General features: G+C 43.2%; 1 protein-coding gene across 9 annotated transcripts in view; it reads right to left on the bottom strand.

Moving 5' to 3' along the window:
* Positions 1 to 896: 896 nt before the first annotated feature.
* usp54a (ubiquitin specific peptidase 54a) overlaps positions 897 to 23,461 on the bottom strand; it is a 35,192-nt gene continuing 12,627 nt past the window's right edge. For 3 of the 9 annotated variants that reach the window (XM_004077241.5, XM_011484205.4, XM_011484206.4), the window contains exons 2-22: positions 18,767 to 19,174; positions 14,438 to 14,530; positions 14,228 to 14,362; positions 14,036 to 14,149; positions 13,688 to 13,770; positions 13,496 to 13,598; positions 13,280 to 13,426; positions 13,056 to 13,205; positions 11,757 to 11,925; positions 11,497 to 11,679; positions 10,872 to 10,991; positions 10,127 to 10,748; positions 9,598 to 9,695; positions 8,465 to 8,629; positions 8,015 to 8,134; positions 5,328 to 5,502; positions 3,396 to 4,246; positions 3,187 to 3,284; positions 2,754 to 2,864; positions 2,309 to 2,525; positions 897 to 2,166 (exon numbers count right to left, since the gene is read on the bottom strand). In XM_004077241.5, coding sequence (XP_004077289.2) covers positions 1,652 to 2,166; positions 2,309 to 2,525; positions 2,754 to 2,864; positions 3,187 to 3,284; positions 3,396 to 4,246; positions 5,328 to 5,502; positions 8,015 to 8,134; positions 8,465 to 8,629; positions 9,598 to 9,695; positions 10,127 to 10,748; positions 10,872 to 10,991; positions 11,497 to 11,679; positions 11,757 to 11,925; positions 13,056 to 13,205; positions 13,280 to 13,426; positions 13,496 to 13,598; positions 13,688 to 13,770; positions 14,036 to 14,149; positions 14,228 to 14,362; positions 14,438 to 14,530; positions 18,767 to 18,958 — 4,461 coding nt within the window. In that variant the 5' untranslated portion in view covers positions 18,959 to 19,174 and the 3' untranslated portion in view covers positions 897 to 1,651. The remainder of the gene's footprint in view (positions 2,167 to 2,308; positions 2,526 to 2,753; positions 2,865 to 3,186; positions 3,285 to 3,395; positions 4,247 to 5,327; positions 5,503 to 8,014; positions 8,135 to 8,464; positions 8,630 to 9,597; positions 9,696 to 10,126; positions 10,749 to 10,871; positions 10,992 to 11,496; positions 11,680 to 11,756; positions 11,926 to 13,055; positions 13,206 to 13,279; positions 13,427 to 13,495; positions 13,599 to 13,687; positions 13,771 to 14,035; positions 14,150 to 14,227; positions 14,363 to 14,437; positions 14,531 to 18,766; positions 19,175 to 23,461) is intronic. The other 6 variants (XR_013647692.1, XR_013647694.1, XM_078931452.1 and 3 more) reach the window with 4 other exon arrangements.

The following is a 23,461-nucleotide window of genomic DNA, read 5'->3' as shown; positions in this document are numbered from 1 at the left end:
TCAACATCTGCTTTGCAGCTGCAGACAGAACCAAACAAGCAGGTTCTGACGATCCAGGGTCAGCCTGAACGAAGACCATCAGCTGGACTAATGCACTTTGATCAACCTTCAAACTTTTGAGAGCCAAAATCAAAAGAAAGCCTTTCAGAATAAAATAATAAAAAATTCAAAGAATATATATTTAAATATTTGTTTTTTTTTTGTTTGCTTTCTTTTGATAAAATGATCCAAACCATTTAATATTTTAGCCATTTTTGTTAAAACAATGAAAAATTGTCATTCACAGTTTCATCTTAACTCATTCATCTTCTTAATCATTTTATCCCTTTCGGGGTCACAGGGCTGCTGGAGCCTATCCCAGCCTCTCGTGGGTGAAGGCAAGGGACATCCTGGACAGGTCGCCATTCTGTCACAGGACCACATATTACACACCCATGTATACTCACATTCACACTGTGTTGAATTTTAGGAATATCTAGTGTAAAACTAGAAACTTGAATCCCTTCAAAGACTGCATGTTTGCTCGTCACAAATTGAGTGGACATTCTATTTTTACCCAGGATTTAATGCAAGCCAATGAATAATCTTAGCTCAGAAGTTTTCTATCATGGACACTTTACATCCAATCTTTTCTGCTCCACACCAAAATAATGCACAACTGCTGTGGGTGGAGAAATGCACTTTGAAATGCACTTTGTAGGGCGGCACAGTCCTGGTCCTTGAGATCCTCCACCCTGCGTCCCTTCCTTCATTGCAGCTGATTATTCTGACTCAGGTGTGTCCACGTCCTGATTGAGCACACCTGAGACAGATCACGAGAAGCAACAAGTGCAGATCTCGAGGAACGTGGTCAGAAGATGCCAGAGTAATAAATATAAAAAAAATGCTCCAGTAAAAACATGGGAAACTGTTTATTAACCTTTAATCTACAATGTAGAAAAATAAGCATCGGAAATAACCCTAAACTTTAAAGAAACCTGAAGAAGCTAAATGAGAAATGATCAGAAACATTTTCAGTCTTTGCTGCACCATTTCCTCCCGAAAACCAGATAGGGCGGAGCGCTACGTCAACCTTTTGACACAGTGTAATGAGAAAGAGCGGAGGTGTTTCTGCCGATTATGACATAATGAAAGTGGAGGTTCTTGGAGAAACTAGGGTAAAAAAGGAGCAGGGAGCCTGAAAATCCAGGGCGGTCAAAAGTCTGCGGTCAGTGAAAGCAGTTGCTGTACGGGGCTCGAACACTTCTCAATCAGGTAACGCCAACCATTCTTCCAAGGGCAGTGAACACTTCTTTCAGCCAAAGAGCTCTGAAGTTTCTGAGCCAGAGAGGAGTCCAGGTCAAATAACCTTTCAGGTTTCCACCATCTGGAATATGCCCTTTAACGTTCAGCACCACAGCTATTTTCTTCTGTTTTTGGCACATTTACTGTGGAACTGAGGAACCAGAGAAGCTGGTTTGCTTCAGCCATAAAAACGATAAATATTTCTAGGAAATATAGAACTGTTAACACAGCTTTATTACATCACTGACCAATGAAATGCTTGTGCTCTAAACAGACCACAGATGTCATAAACTGGGCCAGAGCAGCCTGCAGGTCAGCAGGACAGCTATGAGAGGGCGGGGCCTGAGGGTAATGTCATTTGCACTCTTTACCTTCTCGTGAAATGCAAACGTGCCAAATATGCGCCGCAGGGTGGGCAGTGGGGGTGTGGAGCCTCCGCAGGAAGTGAGCGGCAAAGTGTGCAAAGCTGGGGGGCTTTGGGGGGGCCTCTGGGGATTCTTTGGTAAGGCTGGTGCTGACGCCAGTCACTCTCGGGGGGGACGTCAAGGCGGCGCGGCTGGGCGGGGCCATTAGCTGACAGTCTCACACTGCTGGGGGTGGAGCCAGAATCTCCACAAACAGAACCAGGAAGTGATGACTGGCGCTGAAGACTGTTGGAGGAGAAGGTGTTAGGTCGACGGGGGCGGGCCAGGGTGGCGTAGACACTCTGTGGTGCTGGGGGGACAGCAGATCTGGTTCTAGGGAGGGAGGAGGTAGAAGACTGTAGGGTGTAGCGATGAGGAGCCCGAGGAAGGGTCCCGTAATTCATCGGAACAGCGTGAAGGTTTTGAGTTGGAAGGGCCTGATATCGGTCAGGCAAAACCAAAACCTGCTGGAAGCGACCTGCAGGGAGGGGGGAAGAAGATGATCAGTGATCAGAAACCCAAACAAAATGGCTCCAAATCAGAACCTTGTTTCTGGGAGCAGAACATTTCTGGGACCAAACAACACAAATATGATGGGGGTGGGGGAGGTCACAAATTACCTGAGAGTTCCTGAGAGAAAGGGGGCCGTGATGTCAATGGCTGGGGGTGCTGTGGGGGGAGTGCAGGTGCTTGGGTGCCGTGGTGTTGGAGGGAGTGAGGCAGGTGATCTGCTGTGAAGGAGTGGGAGGATGGAAGGTGCCGGGAGGAGGGGTGGGGCTGACGGGGTAGGAAGGAGGAGTTTGAGTGTGTAAGGGGGGGTCTGGGCAGGGAGGGTGTCTTCAGGGTGATAATGAGGAGGAAGAAGATGAAGAAGAAAAAAAAGATGAAGCGAAACAACAATGAAGTTCATCAGAACACTAACAATTCACAGAAACACACAAACTCAGGTGGAACATTTAACGGTCTTCCAAACACGGTCGTTGCTCATGAGGAAAAGGAAGTGAGACACCAGTAGGTACAGTCTCCGTGCTGGGGGGCAGCTTTGTGTGTACATGTGTCACTCACATAGCAATGTGAGGGGTTCTGCGGCCCAGGCCTGGAGACGGATCCACTCAGACTGCGGGCGAGGCGCCGCAGATTCTCTGCGCTGTAGCCCAGGTCTTCACCAGCAGGGGGCTGCAGAGCAACAAGGAGTCAGATGTTGTTGTTTGTCTTTCGGCTTTTTCCCATCAAGGGTTGCCACAGCGAACGAGTCGCATGGTAAACTTGGCAATGTTTTACGCCGGATGCCCTTCCTGACACAACCTTCTCAAAGCAACCGGGCTTGGTACCGGCACAGAAGTAGAGAAGGGAACAGGGAGCAGCCCGGAGTCGAACCCTGGTTACACGGACGGAAGGCGCCGTAAACCATCACGAGCTAAACCGGCTCAGCAACAAGGAGTCAGATGATGACCAGAAAAATCTGTGTTCAGAATTTTCAGGTGAACCTTTGTCTCACCTTTTGCACAGGTGAGGCCTGGCTCCTGTAAGCGAATCTTTCTATTTCAGCCGTCGGGGTTTTGGACCGTCCATTGCTGGGGGGCATACTCCTCACACCTGCAGTTAGGAAGAAGGACTTCCACTCAACAAACATCAGCTGAACCTTTGAGTGTCTGAAGGACGTTAGAGGTTACGAGTCATTCTAGCATGATTTCAACCTCCTCTTACCAGGTCTGCTGCTCCCTGGCTGTGGACTGATGCGGCGGCAGTCCCGGTGCATGCTGGGAGCCTGCAGACTGGCCTGGTACAGCATCTCCAACTCTGATAGCTCCTCACCACACTCTGCTGCCTCTCCACCTCCTCCCACTGGATTCTGGGAACCGTAGTACCTATTGACATTCTCTGCCCATCGCTCTACAGGCAGGGGGGCTCTGTAGTACCTGCTGGGGGGTGAGGAGGCAGGCTGAGTGATGGGGGCTGAGCCAGAGAAAGCATCTGAACCAAATGAATGATTTGGAAAATCTTCAACTTCACACTGGTCAAGTTTTAGACAAGACCAGTTTCTGACTGGGTGAGTGGGAGGAGCTAATCCTGAAGTGGGACTTGAGGTTGTAGTCGATTTCTTTGGGTGTGTACTCTGATGTGGACCCTCCTCGTAGAACAGATGACTCCTGTGGGTGGTGCTAGCAGGTGATGAAGACCGAGAACTGTGAGAGCCATCAGGGAGTGAAGCTTTCCCAGGAGTGGAATCAGGAAGTGCTTCGGTCAATGTGGGAGAATATTCTGCCTCTTCAGATAAAGGAGGAGGGGCCAAGTCCTCAGTGGAGGGGTCCAGACACAGAGTGGGGAGGGACCTGGAGATGTGTAGGGGTTTCCCTAATCGGAGGCAGTGGGGTTTGTGCTTCCTGGTCTCCGCCGGTGAAGTTTCAGCTGCTGAAGCACTGGGGGTGGAATCAGACACCATGCTTGACTGGGAAGGGAGGGGCTTAACAATGCAGGTGGAAGGAGGCGGGGCCTGCTGAGCCTGAGTGGCAGGTGAGTGGTCAGTCAGAAGAACTCTGAGCGGGATAGGCTTTTCACTATGGAAAGAAAGGAGGGGGGCTCAGTTAAGGGCCACAGATGGTGATGGGTGTATATGATTGAAATGTTGAATTAGAAAACCTACTATCATTTTTTTTTCCATTTTAAGGAACTTAATAACGCATGTTACGCACTTTTGTGATAGCATTTTTTGAGTACTGCTTCACCAGCACTGTGACCTTTTCTAATGTGAAAGACATTAATTTACTCATGTATGTTTGCGGCATCAGATTTAACATCCTAATTACAAGACCATTACTTTCTTATGATTACACCGCACACTGCTGGACAAATGCTGACTTATTTTCAGTTTCAGACATGCAGACAAATAAACTAAGGAAAAAGTATGCTTGGGTTTAAAAAAAAAAAAAGGAAAATCCATACCTCGAAATCAAAGCAACATTTATGTTCAAAATTATATTGACCAATTAAATATATCATTTTATTTCTTTAAAGTATTTCTAATATATTTTTGGGCAAGACTAATTAGTCAGTTAGTGAAATAAAACTATGATTTTATTACCAGTAATGAAAGTTCTTAGTTACTATCAATTAAAAACAGTGTGTCCGGTTGAAATGACAAATCTTTTAGTGGAGTTCTTTTAAGATTTATGTGAGAATGTGGAGTCCAACAGAATAACATGGAGGTGCTGGGTTCACGAGAGTGCATGTATGGTTTAACGCACTGTCTAGTGGGTCTAGATGACCCAACTCCCAATGTTAAAGTGCCTAGGATAGCACAAGGGTTAAGTTGGAAAGACTTATTATTCTGCAGCAAGATTGAGAGGAGTTAAATATAAAAACAAAGCATTTAGGACATTAAAGTTCCTAATAACTGGTTCACACTTTTTGCTGCTGGACCAGAAAGAACAAAGATGCTGACTTTTGTTGACTTTATGATGTGTTAATTGTAGATCTGTATACTTTAATGACCCTCCAGGAACCCTGGTGAACTTAGATCCACTTATCCTCTATCTAAACTTAAAGCACCAAGTGTCTGGGTTTCAGACCGACACGACAGACCGGTGACATTTTAGAAACAGCAGCTGCAACATCAGCTCCTGGACTCTTAGTTGGTACCTGGGCTGTTCCTGGAGCTGCTGCTCCTCCTCTTGCTGCTCTGCAGGCTGCTCTCCTGCCTTTACTTCCATCTGCAGCTGCAGGCGCTGCTGCAGGCCGCGGGCTCGCCTCATGCAACGCTGCAAGCGGCTGTGACTACTAGCTCCCCCCTCAGCCATTGCAGGCTGCAGCTTAGCTGAAGCGAATAGTTGTGACAAAAAGAAAATAATAAAAAGGGAAAAAAAAGAGAAATAATATAAGAAAAATGATGCAAAAGAAGTTATGATTCCATGAAGGTTTTTTCAAACATTTACTCCGAATTGATGAGAAATGAGGAAATAATACTATAAAAATAACACAATACAAAAACAAAACTAGAAAAAGTTTTCTTTTAAGATCATATTCAACTTAAATAGAAATGCAGAATGGCTGCAAATTGCTAAAAAATCCAACTTGTGACACTACTGGGTTTTAATTTTTCTTTAAAATGACCTTCACACAATTTTAGTCATTTTTTCTGTTAATCACATTGTCAGCTAACTTTAGTGTCAAACTCTATTTAGAGGCTTGCTAAGCTTGTGGAGGAGAATATTTGAAATATATTTTATGGCTATTATAGAATAGTAAAGTGATAAATTCAGACTCATTTAAATAATATGTCAGAGTTTATGATCCACTAGACTGCGCCCTTTTCATTAAATAATGTAGAAAAACCTGTAGAAGCATGTAAACACCAAAAACATAAAATGTTATCAATATATGATAACATTAGCCTTGGGGGTTTCCATCATCTTTTTAAAGACTATTTTATTCAGATTCATCAGGGTCATGGCATTAATAAACTAACCATTTGGCTCATGCAATTTATTCTTCTAAATATCAAAAAACATACTGTATTTATTTAGATTATCATTTTTATTTAAATGGACTATATCATGCTATTCTTAAGCCTTTCTGGGGCAAACTATATTCATGTATATGATAATATTTTAACTAAAGAATGAATTTTTTATGAAATGTGAGTTATTTTTTCTGCACATTTTGCTACCCAAAGGTAAGGAGACTCAATCTCTGAGGCACAGGCTTTCACTTCTTGTGGGTGCCGCTCATTTCATGACGTCATCATAGAGCCGGCCTCAGCATTGTGTCTGTATTTCAGACAACAGCAGTGACGTGCGGTGAGGTTAATGGCTGGTGAGGCACTGACGTCATCAGTCAGATTTACAAACATATGAACCATGAGTATAAATAACTGAGTAGCTTATTCACCATTTGATTGACAACAGTTAACGTTTTGTTTAAAATATAATTTCAACATGTTTTTTTTCATATACAAACTGCAGCATAGAAAAAAGCACAAACGTTATTATCGTCTTACCTTTAGTTGTAAATAAAGTCCATACGCCGCTCCTTCTGAAGAAAATGAGTTGCCGCTTCCTATCACTTCTTCTAGTATTTTTTAGCGTCATAATCTCAGGGCTCACCGGCGCCCCCTAACATGAGGCACGAGAACTGCAACATGAGGCACGAGAACTGCTGGCCTCACCCAGCGGCTTTTTCGCCGTCGTTTAGCGCTCAGCACAAGAAACACGTCCCTCACATACAGTTATTTATAAAAACAAGCACTGTGCATCATATACATCTGCTAAATTATTTAAACTCAGCTCATATAGTACAAGTGATTGAACCGACATACAGAGAGACAGCAGTACCGTCTGACTGCATAGGTATTGCGCAATCCAAGGTGAGGCTCAGCGGGCTGGTGCCTCATCGCACGTCACTTAGTATCTGAACGGCAAATGCGGAAATTCAGCGATTTTGAAAAGAAAAAACACCCAAAAATGGTACATTTAAATGGAAAATGACCGCAAAGCACAACTTACTGATTAAATATAATAATTGAATTTATTTGTTCTCTTTTCTTCCCATAATGACAGGTGAGGCTGTGCCTCACCTGCCTCTCCTGACTGCACGTCACTGGACAACAGCTATGTCAGAATTCCCACCCTCACCTCTACATATAGACACACAATATAATGCGTTCACCATTTTGTAGTGCTGCCCAAAACTACAATTCCAAAATTGAATGCCATAGAAATTTCCCAGAAGTTTCCATGAAAAACTAGTGTGCATGGATGCTCACAAGATCGGCGAATATAGATCGCATTGCATCGGAACCATTTTTGCCAAAAAAAATGTATTTAAATGTATTTTTTTAATAAATCATCAACGTTTTATCTTCAGAAAGACAGTGGACTCATAAATAATCGTCACAAAACGCTCATATCAATACAATTTTAACTTAGTGAAATTGATGAGGTCATATCATATTTAAAAAAAAAAAAAGCAGTGAGCATGGTGTCCGAATTGCTTTTTAAGAGTTTTGCCGATCACCGCTAGCTCTGTGGAGAAAGTGTTTGTGTGTGTGTGTTAGCCTGGAGGAGGGGCTGGTGCTAATAGTGCAGGTTTTTAGAGGAATACTCAGAAATGCATGAATGGATCAAAATACCAGTTTGTGGTAATTTTTCACGAGGAATTAAAATTATAATACACTTACAGGCTTAAAAAAGTTGATTTTCCATTATAGACCCTTTAAGGGGAAAAATGTTTTTCTTTCAGTTCAAATAGGGCAAGAAGGAAGATTTTATGAAGGTTGTGTGCCTGTTCAGCAGGTTACTGAGTGCATCTGATGAGTGGGAGGAGCTTACAGACGGCTTCGTTGACAGCTGAGAGAGCTGCGGCGACTTCACTCGCCTGCTCCAGACGTAGGGACTGATCCAACAAAAGCTCAGCATCTGTAATGCAGCGCTCTAGACTGTCGTTTTTCCCTGCTCACAAACACACAAAATCAAGCATAAAGTTGTGTTACAGAAAGTACTTTCTTTTGTGTTTTGTGCTCCTGTTAACTGATCTGTTGTCAACTGTTGTCAGCTGATCCCACACTTCATGCGACAAAGGCTGCACGTTCACTCACGCGCGCTTCATACAGATCCTGTTTCTATACGGAGTGTGAGGTCTGTGCAACGCTGACAGGAATGATGAAGTTTTATTGAATATTTTAAAATAAATTTACTTTTTCTGTTAATTTATAGAAAGGGATAACTTTGCTGTAAACTTTAGGTTTGCCGTTGTCTACAAACATTGTTGAGTACAAGTACCCTGGATCTGAAGCTGGTCCAGGTCCAGAAATTTGCTGGGTCTGGGGTTGAAGCCGAGCGCCGCCTCTCTCTCTTTCTCCAGCTGCCGCTGCTGCTCCTGTTCTAAGGCTCTCCGCAGCACCTCCTCCTGCAGCTCGTCCAGCTCGCTGCGGCCTGCAGGGGGCACTGCGTCCACACAGAAAAACAGTTTCGTTTTTTTGATGGACCAACATATTTTAAAATCCATCCATCCATTGTCAGAACCCACTGAATCCCTGTCGAGGTCCAGGGTAGGTGGAGCCAATCCAGCTACTGTTGGGCGAGAGCACTAACCACTGAGCAGCCTCAGCTTGAAAATCCAATTCAACAGGAAACACTGAATCTGAATTTCAACAAGGATTTTAAAACAATGTTTAACTGAAATGTTAGCAGGGTTCCTACACGCTTCTTTAAGTTACATTAAAAAAATTAAGAGCAATTTCTATGCCTAATTCCCAGCCCTATGGAGGAAGGAAAAAAAATCCTCGAATTCCAGAACAATTACTTGTCAGTAACAGAGTAACGTAATAAATTACAATTACTAGACTACAGAAACTCTCATTACTTCATTACTAACGTTTTGGTGCAGAGAAACCATAAGTGATTCATCAAAAAAAGTATGCATACAGTTGCTCTGACATTGTTACATGAAACAAAACGGACACTAAAAAAATGCAAAGTAGGAGATTGGTCAAAGTAAGAGGAAGAGGAAAGAGACGTGATGAATTTGTAGGAACATTTGGCATGATTTACAATTGTTGAAAACAAAGGCAAAACTATTTCAGTTAAGTGCAAGTTATGTCCTGGAGATGAACTGCTTTCCACTGTCCTAGTGAACAATGAGCAACCTGTCTAAACACTATATAGGTAGGCTACTATATTATACATTTATATATAATGCTATATTTTTCAGGTTCATGTGGTGAAATTAATGAGGTGGAGCTAAAAACAAAAAACAAAACAATGGTTGAAGTTTTGGCTAAACAAGTGAATCGAATCCAATTGACTTATTTAAAATGAACCAAAATCGACTATAAATCGTGTCAAGACTTTTTAAGACCCCGCGGGAACCCTGTTTTTGAATTATCTGGCAGTTTTTCATATCTTCCTCATACCAAAGTCCTGCTGCAAAGATCCACTGCTCTTCGATCGGATGTTCCTCCACGAAGGGCCAGAGGAAGAGGAGGAGGAAGTCTTCTTTGTAACATACTCTCTGAGGAGGAAACAGTTTTTAGAACTTAGAGGTGTTTAATGTTGTCTGTAAAAGTCAGCTTTGGTCAAACTTCAAACATGAAAACAGTACATAATGCCACATTTAACAGTTCAACAGGCCACTAACAGTTCATCAATTCCGTTATCGTTACCAAACCCATCATCATCCCCCAGCTGCAGAAACATCAGAAACTGAACTTTTTGCTTCAATGATTTTAGGTTGACCTAAAGGTGGCAGTGCTTCCTGTGACAGACAGCAGTCTGCTTGCTGTCATGGTAACACAATGCTCCTCTGCAGGTAAAGATGATGAAGACAGGAAACTGTTCTCATCTGTGCTCGAAGCAGAGCATTAGTTCTTAAAAACTATTATTGAATTACAGAAGCAAGAACCTGATTGGCTAGTGAACATCATGTGACTGCCAGGGGCTCACCTGTCTGCCAAATTCAGATCCAAGCTGACAGGGCTGCTGCTGTTCCTATCGCTGCTCTCGTATCCGCTCTCCATCCTCTGTATTAGGCGAGAAGGAGGATCTGTGCCCCTCTCTCCTCCATCAAGCACCCTGGGAGTAGTGGGCAGCTTCCGGGTGGAGGTTGACCTGCCAGAAGGCATCTCCTGCTGGGCTGTAAAAACATCTGCTCCCTCAGAGGCCGGCTCCCCGCCGTCGAGGGGGGTGTACCCTGCCTGACGGCGCCTCTCGCGTGTGAAGATGTTGTCGATGTTGAGCACCTCCCTCCGTGGCCTCCATGCTGGCCGCGGCCAACCCCCTCCGCCAGAGGAGCTGCTCTTTGACTCACTACTCGTGCTGTCGGCCTCCCAATCCTGCAGTTTACCTGAGCAGGGGGCACTCAGAGGGGCCTTTAGGGGAGGAGGGAGGCTGGAAGAGCCAGCTTCAGGAGATAACACGGCCCCTGGCAGAGAGTAGGAGGGGGGCTGTCGGCTATGGATGATGTTCCTCATGGTTCCCTTCAAGTCCTGCAGGCGACTGGATGAAGAGGAGGACGACGACAGCTTGGGTGGGGGGCGGGCGACCTGCTGCTCCTTCAAGGTCTCTCCTAAGAGTAAAAAATGTCAAAAATGAGAAACATTTAGAACTTCTGTATGTGCCTTAAAAAAGTTAACAGGTTTATGTTGCTTGAAGAAAAAACAACCCAAAGACCCTCTGAAGCCCCGCCTACCCTCGCTGTGGTAACCAGCTTCCTTGTCAAGTTTTGACCTCAAGGGAAGCGCGGACCCCCTCCTACTGGACTCGCCCCCTTTCCTTAGAGATTGATGGTCCCCACTGTCTGACCCGTGGCCTTAGCAATGACAACCAAGGAACATGATGTCAACAAGTCAATAGAGAAGGAACGGCAGCATGTGATTGGCTGTAAGGCAGGAAGTGTCACCTGACAGGGCAGATGATATGATGGCAATGACAAAATGATATTTAATGAATAAAAGAGTGAAAGCCATTGAGTGCAGATTAATCGAAGACAGAAGGCAGAATCCAGAGTGATTGGTCATTCATGCTCGGATGAGACTCCGCCCAACATTTAGCATCAAATATGCAGATGTTTCTGCTGGAGAAGGGGTTTTGGTCAGCAGAAGGGGGGGGGGAGTAAAATCATTCAGGTATGAATAAAAGAAGACGTTTTAATACTCTGGCATCAAACATTATTTTGGTCTATCCGGTTCTACATAATGGTGCTTAGTGTCAGGCCTTTGAGAGTATCGGCACCAACATGGATGGTACTGAATGTCCAGCACCATCTGTTGGGCATCATGTCATTGAGCTTCCTATCTATCCCGTCAAATAGGCACCTAAAGTATCCAAGCTGCAGTGGGAGGAGTTGGAGGGCTCGCCAGCCTGCTCCGTGCAGATGACAGTTCCCTGCGAGTCTGATGAGAGGCGACTGGTCAAGGACTTGTGGTGGGGAAGTTGGCAGAAGTAGCTCTCTGTAGATGAGTCAGTTCGAGTGTCACTGGAGATGGAAGGCTCGCGTCCTGCAGAAGAACCATAGACTCATCAGAAACAAGCCCGCCAAAGATAAAACTCCAGCTGAACTGCATTGTGGGTTTACCCGAGTCCTCGCTGTCATTGCTGGACCGGTCCACCTGCTGTGAGTCAAAGTGTGAAGGCAGGTCCTGCACAGATACCGGTGTCCCTCGGGGGTCAGCGTACAGCAGCAGCAGGGGCTGGTAGTGGCCCTTGATGCAGCGCAACACTACGTCTTTCCACTTGGGTCCAATCTAAAGCAGGACAACATTAACAGGTCACATCATCCAAAACAGAACCACTGCAATCCTGGTTCTGGTCTCTTTCATAAACAGAAATGGAAATCACTGCAAAATCAAAGTTGGCAGAAATGACCCAAGAACTTTATCGTAATATTGGCAAAATATAAATCTCAAACAGATACATTTCTTCTTCAGGTAACCCCGTCTGGGTAATCTTAACCCTTCATTAACACCCACAGTTTATGGTCAGAGACATGGCATGAGGGGGGGGGGGGGGGGGGTGGCATTGACTTCAGCACAACAGACCAGAACAAAGTCCATATTCCTGCAAATCTACTCATCTGTGGATCTCACACTCCATGTTTAAGACATGTTTAAACTCCTCCCCCTGGGGGAGGGGCCAAAGAAAGAGGTCACTCACATGATCCTCAAGGAAATAATGACATTAGAAATATTTGTACATGCTTCCCTCATTTTTATCCAACTTTATAAAATCTGTGTAAAGTGACTTTCAAAAATAATTTTACAATGTTTTTTTATGTGTTTGAAATAAGCAGATATTTAGTAATTTTGCCGTTAATAGGAAATGCTTTGTTCTTTTAATAACATCATGAACAGTTAATAAGAACAAGATGAAGCAGAAAAACCTCTGATCTCCGTTTATATTTTACATAGAAAATAATGGGTAGAAATCTCCCATTCCCGTTTCATTTTTTCTTTTTGGTGGACTCCTGTTTGATATTCGAAACCCTCTTGAAACTTCCAAACGAGTAGCTTAGCCGGGATCAGACAGGACAACCTAACGAGGAGGGTACTGACCCCCCACCCCCCACCCCTGAAAGGAAAAATGATGTTGTTTGTTTAACGGAGAGAAAGAAGTGTGCAGAGTGAGCAAAGTCGCTGGCAGCAGCAATGGGAGTGCTTTTTAACCACGCCCCTCCGTCCATCTGCTCCTAAACAATGGAGGGAAATCCTCCAAACAAACATTTTATTCCAGGAATCATGACATAATGGGGAGAATATCAGGCTTCTGATCCGTTAAAAACAAGTTGATGTGTAAATATTCTGGTTGAGTGAAAGTATCCTAGGTCAATTAAATCTACAGGGGGGGGATGAAGATTGTGTAAAGGAAGGGGGCACACCTCTTTGACGTGAGCGTCGTCAAAGTACATCCATCTGCGGATCTTGGTCTGGAAGAAGAAGGTGGAGTAATGCTTCCCGTAGTAGCAGACCATGCCCACCAGGTAGAGCTCCGCCCGCTGGGCCTTTTCCTCCGTCACCCTGTAAAAAAGCTGCAGAGATGGGGGGGCGTGAGGCGGCTCACCCCGCCCCCATGCCGGTCAGGTTGTAATTGTTCAGAGCTCACGTCTCCAAGGCGTAGGCAGGTCCCCAGTGCGTGGATGACGTCCTCCGCCAGGTCCGAGTTCTCCGAGTCCCACACCAGGCCAATGGTGACGATCTCGGGGCTGTTGAGGAGGACCCGAGCCATGCGCAGCTGCTGACCACACCGGCTCTGAGGGGAGAGGGGCGTCAGAGGACCACAGTGCAGGCAACTCTTCACCTGGACAGGAGGAAGACTTACCGGACAGCTGCGCAGGTCCCCCATGCTGGCGTTCTGCAGGAGCTGCCCGAACATGCTGGGGGTCGGCTTTTTCTGTGACTCCAACATCTTCAGTGCCTGGTTACTATGGAAACAGGAGACAACACTGCTTTAAACACAATGGGAGGGTGGCCTCAGTTTTCAGAGACTGTCAGGATAGACGGGTGGACTTACCACAAGGAGGTGGTGGAGATGTAGTGCACCATTTGGATAAAAGGCAGAGGGTCTGAAGACGCCCCACAGTTGCTGCACACACACTGACACAGAAAGACAGAGAAGCATCAGCACTCCAACATCACGCAACTGTGTGCCTGTCTGTGATTGTTTCAGATCTACACGGTTCAGTGACATGAGAAGCAGAGTACAGAGACAAATGTCCCGCTTCCCGCTGAGGCTTGAGTCTGAGACAGCTCTAAGACTAAGCTCAAAGCATAAATCTCTACTCTGTTTTCGCTCCACAATTGTACATCTGAGGTGTTTCCTCTCAGATTCAGCTCACCTGAGCTGCAGCATCCGCCTCACCTGTTCAAACAGCGTCATGGCGAACTTCTGGTGGGGAATGCAGCGTGAGGCTGTGCAGACGTCTTCCCTGCTCTCGTCGGCGATGTGGAAGTGGATCCTCATCAGGATGTTCTCCTGCGGAAACGCACAAGACAGCTCAGTGCGGCCGACTGGAGCGTCGCAGTCTGACGGGTTTCAGTGACCAGCTCTTACGAAGCACTCGGCGGCGTCATCCATGATGCCGAGCTGAAACCTCTGCTCGCCCTGGAAAGTTTTAGCGAGAGCGCTGCGCAGTGCGTCAGATGGCAGCACCTTCTCACTGCTGTACTGAAACTGGGTGAAGATGCTCTGAGGAGGAAGAGAAAGATGCAATGAGGGGAAAAGGGGGCGGGGCCTCCTCCGGTGAGACAGGACAGTGCTCACCTTCAGAGCGCAGAAAATGCAAGAGTCCCCCATACACCTGTGAGTCGTCAGCTGGCGCACACTGCGGCGGAAGATGTCGAGGTGCCACAAGACCTGAGGCGCACAAACACATGAGGGTCAGACAAATCATAGACTGAACCCCCCACAATAAAAAAAGGAAAAAGGGGCAGATGCTGGTTTGGACTCTTTGAAGCCGAATGGCTTTAAAGTCAGATGGTGCATGCTCATATAGGGCGTGTGTTCATGTGTTGACTGCAGGTATGTAAACATTTATAACAAGTGACTGAAATCTGAGCTGGGGGGGGGGGGGGGGGGGGGGTCTGTACTTGTGCAAGCAAACGGACACCACACGGGAGGGGGGGTTAAAAATGATTAGGCAATGATTAGGCAAAATGGTGCATAGAAGCAGCTCAAGGGAAGCTTGACACTGTCAAAAAGTTCTTCTTTTTCTCCAGGTCAACTGGTCAGAATCACTTTAAGGGCTTGACCAGTGATGTCATCACATCTTCCTCCAGCAAATCACCTGTCAAGCCCAAAGTGACCAATAACGAGAGGAGTGCAGCAGCATGAAGAGGAGGATGGAGACAAAAAGGAAGAGGCAGAGCGTGAGCAGCTGCAGGACACGCAGGTGTGTCCAGCTGACGCCACACAGCACAGCAATGTTTCAAAATAAAAGTCTGTTTTCCTCATCTAATGTGCCTCCAAGTAAACGTCCCACTTTTCTCCGTGACTGAAACCAAAAAAAGATTTTTCATTTAAATTCAAGACAGAAAAAAACTTTTCCTGAAGTTTCTGGATGATAAAAATCAGATAAATGTTCTTTTCTGAGTTCACACTTAACAACTTGAGACTTTAACTGCATTTATTTAAGTCTGTGTGGAAGAAGGGGGCGGGTGCTTTTTTGTGGTTGTGGTTCGATGTATGATTTCACAGACTGCAGCTAAAAACAAAGGCACTCCCTAAAGGGGGGGTGGAAATGTGCTGTGCTCACAAGCCACAAAGCAGCTTTTAACAGTCGAATGCCCGGAGCTGCAGGGATTCTCAGTGACACAAAAATAACACAAAGACAGAGAAACGACAAAAAACACAAATGTGGCAAAGGAATGATGAGGAATCTGCTGTGTCGGCACTTCTCCTTCCTCTTCGCCCCACCCTCACTCAAACTCCCTGCTGGGTACAATATGTGCCCTCAGGACGCAGCGTTCAGGTACCCTCAGCACAGGTCAGGACTTTTTGCTTCAAGTTGTCAAACAGCTTTGGCTCTGCGAGTTTTCAGCGAAGGACCATCTGTTCCTGGCCAACAAAGACGAGCAAGAGAGCCTTCAGGGGTCTGAAAGCCTCAGCTGCTCGTTGTCACGCTTATCGTCATGATGACGCCTTCTGCCACTCCGCCGCCTCAGCTCAGCTCAGACCGCTAGGCCTGTAGCTACTCCTGACTGCAGTGATTTGACGGCAGGAGAGGAGTTCAGACACCCGAAGGACCTGCAGGTTCAGAACCTTTGTGGTTCAGCCCCAGATGAAGGGATGAGATATCTGCAAAAGAGACTTTCTGCTGCAGTCAGTTAAGGTTGCAGCTCAAACTTTTCTAGTTTTTTTTCCAAATCATCCTCCCAGCTTCTGAGAATACCCAGACTGAAAAAGTTTAAAACAGCTGCTGGCCTTCATAGATAAGCCATTAGATGACCAAAAAGTACAACAAATTTGATCCAAAATACTAGAATGATGGGAAGAACCACAGCTTAAAGGCTGGTATTGTGCTTTACCTTACCATCATAATTCACGTAGCCCCCTATAGTTGTGAAGATATTTTGATTTGTTTAGTCTTTTGGGCAAGAAATTTGAAATTAAAAATCTATTAATGATGTGTGATTCATGTTATTGCTTACTGAGTTTATGAGAGAACATTTTCTCAATATTATTAATTTGTCACTTAACAAAATATCTGTCCTTGATCCGATCAGAATCGGACAAGGACAACTATGCAAAAAAATAAAATGAAATCACTCTGTAGGGTTGGGATTACATAAATTCACTTCTTCCTGTCCTTTTAAAGAACTAAATGTTAACTTTGGTTAATATTCACTATATTTATTGAAACTATTATGCCCTCAGTGTGTATTGGATACAATGTCTGATAAGTAATGACACATATTTTCTTCTTCCATTTACGTTCATTTTTCCTTTTTAAAATCCATGCATTTCTTTATTCCTGAAATGCCTTTGATATATCTGTATAGTTTTTTTGATGCTTGAAATAAATTAATAAATCAAATAAATCAAGCGACAGAAAACTAAAAGCCCTATGAAGAAAATCTTTTATTATATTTTCTTTTATTATTTATATTTCTATAAATCTACTTTTAAAAATAAACTCCATCAAATGAGAAAAATATTGAAATTGGACGTTTTTACTGCAGTTTTGAGATGCATCAGGAAAATCATTTAAGTGCTGAACTTTATTGATGATCTCTGGATCTTTGGAGATCTTTGCAGGTTCTGCCTCATCATTTATCAGTTTTCTGTCTCTGGCTCTGACCAGTGTTACAACGTCCAGTTTTGCTGCATCTGTGTCCATGGTTACATTTTGTATGGAAGTTTTTTTTTTTTTTTTTTTTTTTAACAGTTTGCAGAAAGTTGTGTGTCACATGCAGCAACAATGTGAAAAAGAGCTGTGTGATGAGTCACAAATGGATTTAGATCCATGACTGATTTCAAGCTCAAAGTTTATTCATTTTTTACATAATGTTTAGTATTTGTTTATTTATTTTTTTCATTGGTATTAATTACTTTTCTTTATTTTGGAATTTTCCCTAAGCAAATGTATTTTAATACATCATTTCTTCACTTCAAAGCTTTTAGCATTGCAGCTCTTAGAAACTTGTTGTCTTTGGTTCATTGCTTACATCTTCATAATATAGAGAATTAAAAGTAGAAAATCGAATAAATATAAATAGAAAAATTATTTAAATCATTTACTTAACGGTTGGAGCCTGAGTTGAAGTAAACAGCAAAAGTTTGCTGAATTGAAAGTAGACATTGGAAAAATTAAATCCATGAATTTTTAAATAATGCAGAATCTTTTCAAAAAGATAATTTTAATAAAATGTGACTTATCAATCAGCTTTGATTGTGAGCCTTTTATTCCTTAAAATTGTATTTTGCTTGCTTTACACAAAAAAATTTAATTAAACATACATTTATAAATGTAATATATTGTCACTTCTGTCGCTCCGTACAAAAAGCTTCATGCTTCATACCTGCAGGCTTCCATGACAACAGCAGCTTTCAGCAGCTGATTACAGACATGTGAACCCTGTCATCATCACCCCCCACCCCCCGATGAGTCAGCCTCTGGTAATTACATCACTGGATGCAGGCTAACAATCATCCTCCCCCTCAGCACTCAGAGGCGGGGGGGGGGTCCTGCTTCCATCGGCTGGATGCTGACAGATGAGTTGTTGATTTGCTGAACAACCTTTATTTTGTGTGTTTGTGTGTATAGAGAGGGTGTTCCTGTGACTGTTGCTTAAACATGAGTCAGCCACGTCTGTGATTGCCTTTTGTTTTTTTTAGAGTATTTTAGCGCCACCATGAGGAGCCAGGAGTAAGTGAAGGCTGCAAAGTGCATTTGAATTCAGATGAAAACAGAGGTGTTTGAAAGCAGCGTCTTCCTCTCTGGTTTCTGTTCCTTTTGAATGTTCTGGGTGAAGTGTGGAACATGAACTGAGATTGAATTGAACTGGGTCGTGCTGGAGATGAAATCATGAGAATAAAGATGGAATCATATGTGAGTAACAGCAAACTAGATTAATAAATAAAAAAGATCATTGTCCTATCATTTAATATGGCACTGATTAATCATTTTAGATTAAAAAGCTGGTTCACCTTTGATTCTAAAAGAAAAAATGTTTCTACATTTGAGAGGTTCTGAACATCACTGGATTTTACTGACAGAGAAAAATTTGACGTGTGATTCATGTTATTGCTTACTGCATTTATGAAACAATATTTTCTGAGGATAATCAATAAAATTTGTTTTTCCAACATCATATATGCTCCTGAAGAGAGAAGATTGTAAAATGCTTTATGGTTTAGAAATGGTTAACTTTAGAGTTTCATTTTAGTTTGCAGCTGAAATTTATTTTTTTCTGATTCCCCCTTTTCTGGGTAATTAATGTTTTTGGAATAAATCTAATCTGTGAAATTTTAATACACAGGTTCTAAAAAACTAGCAAACAATGAAAAAAATAAAAACATTCTAACATAAATGAGCACACCAAAAACAAGGAAAGTTCTAAAGAAGTAGTTCCTGGTGTTGGGTTCTGGTACCTGCAGGGCGCTGTTCAGGAAGCAGCTGTTCTGGCCCGGCTCATTGCTTAGCCCTTTGCTGGGGGCAATGGAGGTCATGGGGCGAGGCTGCATCCCGCCGCCGTTCCTCTTCCACGACATCTCCTCTCTCCTCCGTCTGTCAGCCTCAATTCCTGCCATTGTCAACTTCCTGTCCTCTGTTCTTGTATCCATGGAGACAGATCCATTTCCTCCAGATGAGAAGGTGTAGAGAAAGCCCAATCCAGTCCAGAGGTTCAGAAATTGTTTTTCTTCTTAGGAAACCTCCGGGTTTTTACTGAAGGAAGAACATCAACGATCTTCGGAGCAAGAATTTTAGAAAATCCCAAACAGATCCGCTCTTCAACCCAAGCTGGTCCTGGTGTTTGCAGGTCAAAGGTCAGGAGGGACCTAAGGGAAAAGAAAGAGAAATATTAACAACAGATGGCCTTCGTCTTCCGTCTCTACTCATCCTAATCTGACATTTCCCTCAGTTCCTTCGCATTAAAGGCCCGGCTCGGGTCAGAACCAGAACAAGAGAAGCTTTGTGGACCAATAGTGTGGAGCGAGAAGACTCTTTGATGTGAAGGACCAGCTAGTGCAATGGGGAATTTGCTTGGTAAAGATGGAGACAGACCTGCAGACCTGACATTACTCATCCGGAAGCGACTCGGTAATAACCGGGTTTCTGGCGCTTAAATCCCCTCTAAGACCCGAGTCTGAGATCACTCCAGACCCACAGACGCTGATCCGAGGAAAGGAAGCCTTCTCAATCTCACCCTCACTGCAGTCACAGAACCACAGCACAAAATACAGACGCTGCTGGGACTTAAACAAGTAACTTTCCAGCATCTTCTTAAAAGGAGAGACAGGGACAAGAGTGGAAAGACCCGCTTTAAATAAGAATGATGTTTTTGGTGATTTTTCAGATGTTCTTGTGACATTTTTCTGATAAAGTAGGACATACACAAGAAAATCAAGCTTAAAATTGCATTTCTACGTATTTTTAAAAAAAATTGAAATTATTGTGAAATTAGAAGCAGACAAAACAGGCCGTTAGAAAAAGGGCATATATGTGATGTAGAAAAAACACAGAGCTCCCTGCTACAAGCTGCCAGCAAGAGGGAAGGGAAAGGGGGGTGGGGTTGCTCCGTACCCACGCTCCCGCCCAAACTCAGTGAATTTCTGATCAACTCCTGCCACTCTGCAGAAACTACATCCTAGAAAACAGGAGGTTTTTTTTAAATATAATTCTGGCTAAAAACTGCAAAATCAAAATTAAAAGACCACTGGAAACGCTTTTATGATAGATCAAAACATGATCGGAGTGGGACTTTAAGAGTGTGACATTTGCAGGTTCTGGATAAAAATACGACTTGATATCTGCTCTGATGCTTTACACCTGCTGTAGGGTATAAACATGAACCTCTCGAGTAAGCTCCTCTGTAAAACACTCACATCTGCACAACATCAAGAGAAGCTCTGCAGCTATTTGCAACAAATGAAATAGATTCAAATGAAACATGAGAAAACAAACAGAAACCACAACGTGGCAGTAAAGCGTGACCCAATCCAACTAAAGGAGCAGAGAGTCACCTGGTTGGTCAGATTGACAATGAAAGCCTGATGCTCAGAGTCCAGGAGGTGAAAGGGATGTATGTGTGTTGGAGGTGAACTCTGGGTCAGAGTGGGAGGAGGTGAAGGATTAGCCTGATCACACTCAGTCTGTACAAGATTACAATGTCTGAGTGTGTTTGTGAGAATCTGTGTGTATTTTGGAGTCTTTGAGGCTCTGTCATTCAATCACTTTAGAATGTTTACTATGCAAAAGTAGAAAACAGAACAGTTGCACCCTGTAGGTGAAGTAAAATCGAAACATTTTGGTCGGTGCAAGTGCAGGAACGAGTACGATGGAAAAGAAAACGGTTTTTAAAAACAGATGACTTTGGTTTGAATACATAAAAACTGCAGACCATCAATGCAGCGCAATTTTTCATGCAGCAGAGAAAAGACAGATGGATGAAATACGCAAACCTCTAGTCAGAGCTTCAGAGCAGAGCGGAAAGTTTCCTCTGAAGCTGAATAAAACAGGTGATGACACCGATGGAACTTCGTCATCACAGAATTGACCTCTGATAATTCAAGTCTTTGCTCTTTAATGTGGGTATTTTGTTAAACATAAACGTTATATTTGAACCAAAGTGAAGTCTAACTCCAGCAAAGTCATCTTGTAGCTTTACTGCCTCCTTGTGGCTGTAAGTATGAATTAATAACTGAGCGTGGCTAAAAACATCTCATTCTATTCCCCCCTTGGTTTTTTATGCCCTAATGTAGTTTAGTATAAGATGTGAATAATTATTTTTCCAATAGAAAAAAAGTCTTTATAAAACATTTTTAAGAATTATACCCGACAGAAAGCAGGAACCTCCCTCCCTTTGCTCTGATCTGAGGTGAAAGTATTCGGAGCAGCAGGATGAGAACCATCAGACGAGCGTTTACGAGCCTTTTGTACTGAACAAAAACATGTGCTGAAGAAGAGCTCCAGAGCCAGAAAAACCTGCAGGTTTCACACAACATCACAAACACAACCATAACTCACAAAAGCAGAGCTGACTCCGCCCACAGAAAACCACAAACAGCATTTTTATCCGCTGACACACAACCGTCTGCCTCAGAATAATCCGACTGTTTTCCCAGAATCGCATCCAAAACACCCTTTACCCAAGTTTACCTGGTTATTAGGGTTGTTATGGCTTTTAGTCAGAGTTCTAGGAATTATGTCAACCACAGCAGAAATAATAGAAACAGTTTAAAGTTAGATAACAAATAGAGAAAAACTGTGATTCTTTTTTTTTTTCATTCCATCTGTCACAGCTGAAGTGTATCATCTAACATTAAAGACCAAACTCATCTTTTAAAGGGGAATACTTGAAGAATTAGTGACTGTAGTCAATTAGACAATATTTTATGGCGGGTTTTATTTTGGAAGCTTGAAAGAAGAAAAAGAGGGGGCAGAAGTAAAGCTTGTATATTTTCTTTTGTGCTTTTCTGATGCACACCCTTCTTTACCACCATTAAAAACTGAAGCATCTATAGATATCAGGGTGCTGGATGGACTTTTTGCTCTGGTTGCACCGATCTGCTTACATTTTTTTTTTTTGGCTAGGTGTAGCTACATTTTAAAACTAATTTAACAACAGTTTTACTGACAGAGAAAGGAGACAATGCAGCATGAAATGCCTTTTACAGACTGAGCTTCTATTGCCAGCTATCGTCTTTACAATAAATAGAGGGCATTATATGATGGCTTACTATATCTGAATGGATAAACTGGTAAGTGTCCACTCTCTCCAACAAGCACAAAAACAGATAAGATTTTTAGAATCACACATGCCAGTACACCACTGCTTCCATGAAGTTTACTAAATTATGTGAAGTGTCTCCTCATGTTAAGGATCATATGTTTACATGCTAAAATGATGCAAAAGTATGATTTATGAAGTCCAACTAAATACATTTGTAGTTCATCAAGAGTAATACAATCTTTGTCCATTCCAGTGCTGCTGGAGAGGTGGAGGCTCCTTTTCCTGTTTGAATCTCTTCTTCTCTGCTTTGATGTTTGCTGATGGGGTCAAAGAGGAGAAGAAGAGGAGTACGTTTTTAAATGAAGGCGGTGGTTCTCGGTGTGCAAACTTTCAACTCTGCCACTGTTGATCATGAAGGTTTGAGATGAACGGCCTCTGTGGTGTTGGTACGACAATACTAACATGTTAGCATGATGCTTTCAGGAATATTCTGTAGTTGTAACCATCTGACTAACTTATGAGACTCATTCCAGTGAAAATTGTATGTTGGGTGTTTTTTTTAAACATGTCCTTGTAGCATTTTTGTCATGATAGAGGACATGTATAAAGAAAATTAGGCGAAAAGTTTCATTTCTGAGTATTTTTTGTTTTAAACTGTTGTGAATTTAGAGGAGACGCAAAAATGCCATTTGCAAAAGATTGCAGTTGTGATGTAGAAAATACGCTAGGCGGGCTACAAGCTTCCTGCTCCGTTTCATTCTGATGCATCCACTTGCAGATAAATAGATCCATGAACGCTTTTGTTTTCCTCATCTGAGCTGGAATCTGGATCTAAACTGTACAGGTGGACAGCTTCAGTATTGCTGGATATTTTTGTTGCAGCAGTAACGTGGGGGGGCTGTAAGGGGGGGGGGGTTCTTCACGCCAACCGTCCTGCCACAACCCAGAAGTGATTTTCTAATGAACTACTGCTGCTCAACAGAAACTATGCCCTAGAAACGACACAGGTGTATTGACTTTGCCTAAAAACGTCATAATAATCATAATTAAAAGACCACTGGGAACACTTTTACGATAAATCAAAAGATGATTGGGGCGGGACTTTAAATGTCACTTTTACATTCCAGTAAAAAATAAAATCACCTGTAACTAATTGGATTTTATAAACTAAATTAAAGTTAAAATCAGAGATCCTTTATGCTGTACAAATAAAGCTCATGTGTTTGGATGAAAGCAGAAACAGATGCTTTAAAAATGGTCTCTATGGGGAAAAAAAATATTTTGGTGATTTCTGCAGGCCTGATAAGAAATGTGCTCATTTTTTAGGGGCTGAAAGATGGATGTGAGGGGTTCACTGCAAGATTTGGAGTCGCAGTGACAGCAGCAGCTCCCG

This window comes from Oryzias latipes, chromosome 15, assembly GCF_053564925.1.
Source record: "Oryzias latipes strain Hd-rR chromosome 15, Olatipes_Hd-rR_3.1".
Lineage (NCBI taxonomy): Eukaryota > Metazoa > Chordata > Actinopteri > Beloniformes > Adrianichthyidae > Oryzias > Oryzias latipes.
The sequence above is the reverse complement of the archived record's forward strand: the minus strand, read 5'-3'. Positions and strand labels throughout refer to the sequence as shown.